Source organism: Phaseolus vulgaris, chromosome 2 (assembly GCF_000499845.2).
Source record: "Phaseolus vulgaris cultivar G19833 chromosome 2, P. vulgaris v2.0, whole genome shotgun sequence".
In the NCBI taxonomy this organism is placed as follows: domain Eukaryota; kingdom Viridiplantae; phylum Streptophyta; class Magnoliopsida; order Fabales; family Fabaceae; genus Phaseolus; species Phaseolus vulgaris.
This window is the reverse complement of record NC_023758.2, coordinates 34756625-34765174: the sequence shown is the minus strand read 5'-3', so window position 1 is coordinate 34765174 and position 8550 is coordinate 34756625. Positions and strand designations below refer to the sequence as shown.

Below are 8550 nucleotides of genomic sequence, written 5' to 3'. Positions count from 1 at the left end.
CTTTTAACCTTACCTGGGCCCCTCAACAGCATGCCCTCTGGTGGGACCCTTTTGTTATATGACACCCACCAAGTTGATTTTCCATGTGGTGGAAGATATGACCCCCACAATGAGTGAGAGAATGTGCAAGAGAAGAAAAAAGAAATGCCCCATTGGAGAAACGGTTGGTAACCATACTATACAAAGGGTCCAGGAAGAAAAACACAAAAGGAAAAGCTGAAATTTGAATTATGTCTCTTTGGGAGCATGTCTTTTCCACACCCTTGCTTTACATTTAAGAGCAGAAGCACAATATGATAACCTTTGTAATTATTTAGTCCCCCACATATATAACCAAGGAAATAAATTTTAAAAAACTAAAGTGAACACAAACACATTTTCAGAATCCCAAGGAACATCCACTTTTCTCCTTAGCCTGCGTTGACTGACTCATACTACTACTATTCCTAACTCTTTCTTAAACTCATCCATGCTTTTCTGTTTTCTTCCATAACTTGTACATAAATAGACCCTTCTCATCATTTTTTGTTGCCACCAAGTCACACTGTGTAGTATACCTTGTAGCAAAATGAACAATTTTCATTCCCTAGCTTACACTGCTACCTCTACTAGCCTCTGTGGTTCTTCCCTAGGTTGGGATTATCACAACCTTGGAGTTCTCAACGCGGACAAATTGTCTTTAAGTACTATACTTTTCTTTCTCTTTATATTGCTACCTTCTTGGATAACGATATTAATGCTTATAACTAGCTAAGTGTTGCAATGCAATGATTGATGATATTCAATATGCAGTGGAAGCTATGGAGGGAAGTACACCATCACTCTCACCTCAACACTCTGATTTCTCAACTGGGTATCTCGAAGATGCTTTGATTGAATCATGTGAACGTTCCAAACGTAGACGCTTGCTGCCATGTACTACTGATGAACATAGCAAGAGTTTCATTGATGACCTTGAGCAGGTATAGAATTAACCATATACACTCTTTGTTTCAATTTCTCTTCAGATCAGTTTGAGTTTCTCTTGTTCTTGGGTGAGACTGAATATATATAATGTTTTCTTCACTTCAGAATTTCTGGAACTTCAACCCCTTATGGCACCAACCAGTAGAGAACTTCAACTTCTACTGCATGAACCAGATAGAAAGGTTTTGTGGATTTTCAGGTATATGCATGTCATATATGTACTGATTGTTACACGAGCTCTTAATGATAGGGTCAATTTGGTTCAAAATGCTATTATTCCAAACAAAACACTGAACACTATATATAATGTTGTTACCTTTGTAACTAAGTTATTGAGAAGAGGGGTCCCAGAGAAAAATAATAAAAAGAGGAAAAATGTGTTGATAATTGGTGATGATTGTGCTGTTACTGGTACTCTTTTTTTAATGTGACATTTCTGATGTATTGTAGATGAGCTTATAAGCACATCAAGGAGCGAGGAAGCAAACATTCTTCTTGCAGATTCTAAAACACCGGAAGAGACAATATCAGCCTCTGAATCTTTAAATTCATCCTCATCTTCATACAAACAACCGGTGACATGCAAAACCACAGACCCCACAGTAGCCCCAACAGGTACTATATTCTCCTTTTCTCTTCTCTTCTAACTATTATAATATATAAGGAAAGGGAAAAACTTACATAGTTGTTTTTTGGTGTTTTCCTTCTATCAGATTTGGAGTTTTATTTATGAGTAATAGAAGTTTGCTTTAAAGGTCAACATATATTACAGATACAAAACTCCAAGTGTATCCAAGTTTTGTCTTAATATGTATTTGTTTGTATTAAAACATGAATAAATGCTTATTGTATTGTATGGTTTTACAATATATATGAACAGGCAGTGATGAAATGGGGAACAAAAAGGTGGTAACAAGAGTGGTGTATCCATTTGCAATGGTGAAGCCAGGAGGTAGGGAAGGTGATGTGACATTAAATGACATAAATGAGAGGATCCTAATGCCTCCCACAAGGCCAGTGAGGCATCCAGTTGGGGACTTTGCATGTCGGCCATGCGTGTCCGCAGAGGGTCCAGGCCTTTCAGGGAAAGCAGTGGTGGCCCTTACTACAATTCACACACAGGGAAGAGGCACAATCACTATTATCAGAACCAAAGGCTAAGTAATATTGAGCTGTGCTGTGTTATGGCTTGCTTGCTAGGCTAGCACCTATCCAGCTTTTACTTGAAGCAGCTTTTTGAGCCTGATTTGCTTTGTTTTCATCAGTCCTTCTTCCAATTGTAAAGATGGAAAGCGATATCTATGTATGTGCATACACCTTATAATACTTGAATCTTATGTTAAAGCTGTTCTTCTCAGAGATTCAGGCCAAACCTAACAATTATTTGATTTGAGTGCTGTCCTAGCTACTACTCAATGATAATAATAATATAAAAACAATATACAACAGAAGAGGGGAGGAAAAAACAGCACAATGAAATTAAGGTTTTCTGCCACTGGTTAACACTTTTGATCTTTGACAAAGACACAACAGTAGATGCCATTGTTTCTGCATCCTTGGAAGGATATGTGTGTCTTTGTATATTATGTGGCTAATTGAAGTAAGGAGCAAGAGAAACAAATTGACATTTCACACCACAAAATTTTAAAATTAAATTCACATTAAGATAAATGAATAATTTGATCTTTGAATGCATGAAACACTGTCAATTTAGTTCTTGAAGCAACAAAAAAATCTTATCTAGTCTCTGAAAAATATAGAAATTATTTTTTGAAATTAGTGTCAAATTTATCTTTGAAATTATATTTTAATGAAAACTAGTGATCTCATGAAACTTAACAACAGCAAATAATGGTTAGATTATTTGCACATTTAGTTATTAAATTATCAGTGTCTCACATATTCAAGAAGCAAACTGATCATTAGTTGTTGTCTTGGTTGACCATATAGGAACTAAACACATCATAGCTAACTCTGAGTAAGGCTGTTATAATTTCTGTGTTAAGTGCATAACATACTTGTTTGTAAAGATGATAGCAGAGTCTTTTGAGAGAAACTGAAGAAGAGCTGATGATTATTTTATTATATTTTTCAACTTAAACAGTTCACAGCATCCACAGTTAAAAATGATATGTTCACAGATTTCAGTGAGAGAAAAGGAACTGAGGACAAAACAAGCAGTGTTGCCATTTAATTTACCCACACTAATAACATATTAGCACTCAAAACAATTCTAGCCATATCACACTAACCACCTACCTACAATACAAAAGAAGCACGATAAAGTGTTGAGCAAATCTAATGCAGAAGCAAGTATTGTTTCTCTTCTTTTTCTCTCTCTTTATTGATAAGATATTACTACTTTTACAATACTGCCAGACAGAAGAGATAAGAAGACCTATACTTAATTACCAACTCCAAATGTTTAAATTGACTTTTGATAGTATAAAGACAATTTACAGCTACCCCCAGGACTTTATTAGCCTCTTCTCTTTATTAGGAATTGAACCTAAAACTTCATTTTACTTTATCACATCCCACTCTTTAAATCCAGTTGCTTCAAATATATTCACATTCCATCTTTTTGTCTGCCAAATCTTCCACCTTCTTTCAGCTAAAAACTGACTATTATATACAATTAATTGTTAGTTAATTACCTTACGACAGGGATAGGCTTAGATTCTCACAACATACTAAATAACAAACAATATATGACAAATAGACAGAATAGTCTGAAGTGAATCTTGCACATGAGTCCAAACTTGAGTAGGGAGGAGAATACCTCAATCATGAGTCCAAACATGATACTATAATGTAGTTGTTAGAACAAAGAGGCCTAATTTCTTCATGCCCAGTTGTGGTATGTTGTGGTGTCTTCCTCAGAGGTCAAACCATGATCAATTTTACACAATCCAAATAATAGACAGTATCTAATGTGGGACCCATGAATTAATAATCAAATCATACAGTACCTATGATTTTCTAAGCCAAATTTCGGTCACTATCTACTACTATGCATTCTTGTGTGGAACCACTATCCTAATTTGATATTATTTTCTTTTTGGTAATGTTTGTGTGGCAAAGTTCATTTCATTGGTACATCACTTAGTGGCATTTGATTTCATGACTCTGCATGGTGTAGACCTACCTCACTTGAAGGGAACACTGTCACAGCTGTACGGCAAAAGTCTCAACATCTAATCTCACCTCATATGTGTTTGGTGGGGGATTGGGTCATTGAGTGGAAATTGTCCATTCTATTATGTGTGTATGCATGGTTTTGTCTCCTATAGCAACCATATGTTAGATGAACCATCCTCTGACTTTTTCCCTTTTCTAAATATTCTCTTGGACCATCTTTTTTATGTGGTTTTATTATCTGATGTTTTGGACCCTTTGTCTTCTACCATATATGTATGCTGTGTATGTATTTGTGGTGAAGTCCCTTTTAAAATGTTATAACTTGAAGGTAAGAAATTTTCTATGCTCTTGGAGCACAAAGTTCAGAACAGGTAGGCACAGAAAATTTTCAGTGGCAAATGATAAACTTAATCATCATCCAGTTGTGAAACACCATATGAAATGACATCAAATAAGTCAGAAATGAATGATGAAATGGTTCCTTTACCTGGATAGTCACACATGGCAAATTGGCAACACAGTGGTAAACTTGGACCTTTTTTAAAGGTCAAATTTATTATATAATTGTATACTTTTCATATTATATACAAATAAATGAAGCAGATGGGAAGTTTTTTATTCTTAAATTACAAAATATATATATATATATATATGTGTGTGTGTGTGTAAGTTGAAAATTGTAGAATATATATGTATAAATTTGTAGGTCTCGAAAAATTTAAAAAATAATTTGCAAGTTAGCTTTACTTGGTTATGTGTAAACACTTTCCTGAGTCTACCATTTGATTGGTGAAGAAAAAGTGATGATTGGTTCCCTTGTGAGTGCTATTGATGGGGTTGGCTTTTCTAGGTCAATGTTGCAAATTATTTATGTATTTATACAAATTTAACCTGATGCATTCAGGTCATCACGTGTGTGTGTCATTCTTATAATAATAAGAAAATTATATTATAAAATTGTAATTCCTTTTTCAAAATTATTTATTTCAATAGTGTCAAGATCTTTTTGAGATAAGAGCAACTTTAATTATATCTTTTTATTTAAAATTACGATTATATGCGTGACTCTACAGAGAAAAAGTTATCATGCATAATTTTTTTATTTGATTTTAAGTTTGAAAACTCATAAGTATAACAGGAAAATACGTCACACTATCTTAATTTTAGTTATTCTTAATTACCTTTACTTCTATTGTTTTTTTTATTATATTCAATTTGATTTAACTATTAATAAAATGTTGAACTAACTCTCATATTTTATAAATTCAGTAATTTGATCATTTTTCATCCAATTAGCAATAAAATCGTTAAAAATGAACATAAATGAATTTTATTTTTTGTAATTTATGATCAACACACGATGGTAATTCATAAAACAAAAAATGTCAATTTTAACAAATCAAAGGATTAAATTATTATATTTAGAGACTTAATTCAATACCAGAAAAATCGTATCATTACATTTTTAAAATTAAGCCTACATATTAAACTAACCGTGATTTATAAAATAATTCCTTCCTTAAACAAAATACCATAGAGATATAAAATATATTCTACAACTTAACTTTCAAACTAATTGATTAAATTTTTTTTGAACCGACATTATTTAATAATGACAAAAAAAAAGTTTAAAATAAGGCACAGTTTAAATTTCTTTCCTGTTTCTAACGTTTAAAAACTTTGAAGATGATTAGTTGAGAATCAAAGACGAAAAAGGAAAAAAAAATCTCAGTTGCAAGGAAGAAGAAATGGCCCACAGGGTCCTCTCTATTATTAAATCAAATGTGAGATCATAATTAAACCCAATATGAATCAAAGTGGGTTCCATGCTAATGTAAAACAGAATTCATCATTGTCTACTCAATATTGTTTAAATTCAAATAGTAGTTACTCAAGACACAATTAATGTTTTGTACTATTTACTCTCTATGAAATTGGGTTTATTATATATGTGATTTTTTTATGTGCCAACTCTTTTATAAATGTATGATGTCTATCATATATTTATGATTACAATCATTATATCATGTATAAGTGACTATATTAGGCTTGAACTATTAGTATAAATAAGAGCTTTTAAAGTTTACTAATTTAGTCATGTAAATTAAGAAAGTAAGTGATAAGAAATATAATTAGATTTATTTATTAAATTTATAATGATGCATAAACCGTTAAATAAGATATATTAAACTTTATTATGACATACTTAATACAAATGTCTTGTTTTTTTTTAAAAAAATTATGTTTGATTGAGATGTGACTAAACATTCTTAAATTTTGTTGATAATATGCTTAGTTTAAATTATATTAATTTACCCTAATGTGGTTGTATATATGATGACTATAATAACTATAGTTAATGTATAGTTGGTGATACTATAAATAATATAGTTAATGCAATAGTAGGTGATACTATGAGTAATGAGTAGAGGTAATAAAACATGGAAAATTTATATATACACTTAATTTTATGTATGTATTCTTTTGAAAAAATTAATATCTCATATATACGTAATACATAACCCATCATTAGAGTACCCATATAGAATTTAATTAATCTAAAGTAAAGAAACCAAGCAAATTATTATAATTATTTGATAAATTGAAATTTTGCTAATTAAATAGTGCTTTAAGACACGCATGATACTTTCTTCTTCTATTTTCCATGAAATAGCTTTATTCCAATTGGTGTAAAATAAAAAAGCTTTATTCCAATTAACAAGTAAACTAACTAACAATTAATATTTATAGCATGATGAGAGGTTAGTATGGAGACATAAATAATTTATGGGATATAAAAATAAATAAAAAAATTAATTCATTAGATATATTAATTTTTAAAAAAAATGGTTGGAATTATTTTTTTTTAATTTTTTATTGTTTTTGTTCTGACCTTAAGTCCGAGAGATAGTATAGTTAGAGTCAATTATCGCATCTGATGTTCCGGTATGCCAATATAGTCTCACATCGTTCAGGAGCTGAGACGAATGACAGTTTAAATACACCTTCCTCCCTCAATCGTCTGAGACGCCTTTTAAGGAAAAAAACTATGACGGAACACCGACCTTCAAAGCGGACAATACCTCGGATGCAATGATTGATCCTAACGATGATACCTCTCGGACTTGAGGTCCAAACATTGGTCTTGCCTGTGAGAACGAAAATGTATCCCAAGCTCTTCAGTTAGGGGGAAACCACTCCCCTTAGACCTTGACTGAAAGACTTATTCTGGTATTGCTAATATAGTCTCACATTACTCAGGAGTCGAGACCAATGACAGTTTAAATACACCTTCCTCCTTCAATCCTTTGAGATGTCTTTTAAAGACAAAACCGTAATGGAATACTAACATTAAAAAAGAACTATACCTTAAATGCAGTGATTGACCCTAACAATATTATATCTTGAAGTTGAGCTTAAAATAATTTTAAACTTTTTTTTTTTTCTGCCCACACCTTTTATTATTTAAACTTATGATAAGTTTCAATCACCATATTTTTTTCTGGACTCTCTCCCTTTACTCTATGTTTATTTGCCTCCACATTTATTTTTAAATTCTCCCCTTTTTTAAACATCTTAAAACATTATATTTTGTATTATCAAAACTTGATATGTAATTATTAATATGACCCAATTGAAGAACATATGTCACAAAAAAATAAAATTACTACAAGAGTTAAAAAGAAAAGCTTACAAGACATTAGAAAACATATGTCACAAAAAGATAGAATTACTACAAGAATTAAAAAAAAAAGGAGTTTACAAGACATTAAAAGAAGATATTACAAACATTTACCTTAATATCTATTATAATTTCAAATAAATAAAAATATAGAAAAATATTTTCTTTCTTATTGTCTTTAATAACACGTTTTTTATTGTCTTTAATTACTTCAAATCACAAATTTTTTATTATCTAAACTTAACGATCAATTTCAATCACAATCATTTTTGTCTCAACCCTCTTCCTTTTCTTTTCATCTTATGTTGCCCCCACATTTAATCTTAAATTCCTTCTTTTTTTTTAAACATCTTAAAATATAATTTGTATTATCAAAGCTTGTCATATAGTTATCGATGTGATACCAGAAGAACATTTCATAAAAAGGTAGAGGTTGTACAAAAGATAAAAATAAATAAATAAATAAAGATAATTTAAAAAAAATTAAAAAAATATATTAAAAACATTTAACTTAACTTAATATCTCTTTTAATTTCTTTATAAAACACAAAAATCTTAATTGGATAAATATGTGTGTTAACCAAACAAGGACTGGTATCTTTATATTCCATACAAGAGCCTTTAAAAAGTTATAGAAAGTATTAATCCAATAAGCCTTAACTTTTTTATCTTTTTGTTTTCTTTACTTGATTTTATAATCAACTCTTCACACTTGAATATTCATTTAATTAATCTCATGTTCATTTAAAAGGTTGAATTAT

The 8550-nt window shown here is 30.7% G+C and overlaps 1 protein-coding gene across 1 annotated transcript; it reads left to right on the top strand.

The window, feature by feature from the left end:
* Positions 1–358: 358 nt before the first annotated feature.
* On the top strand, positions 359–2310 carry LOC137811654 (protein XRI1). The gene is made up of 5 exons (XM_068613462.1): positions 359–683; positions 793–962; positions 1072–1165; positions 1417–1581; positions 1847–2310. The coding sequence occupies exons 1-5, from the start codon at positions 569–571 to the stop codon at positions 2125–2127; spliced, it is 825 nt and encodes a 274-aa protein (XP_068469563.1). The 5' UTR covers positions 359–568; the 3' UTR covers positions 2128–2310.
* The last annotated feature ends 6240 nt before the right edge of the window (positions 2311–8550 follow it).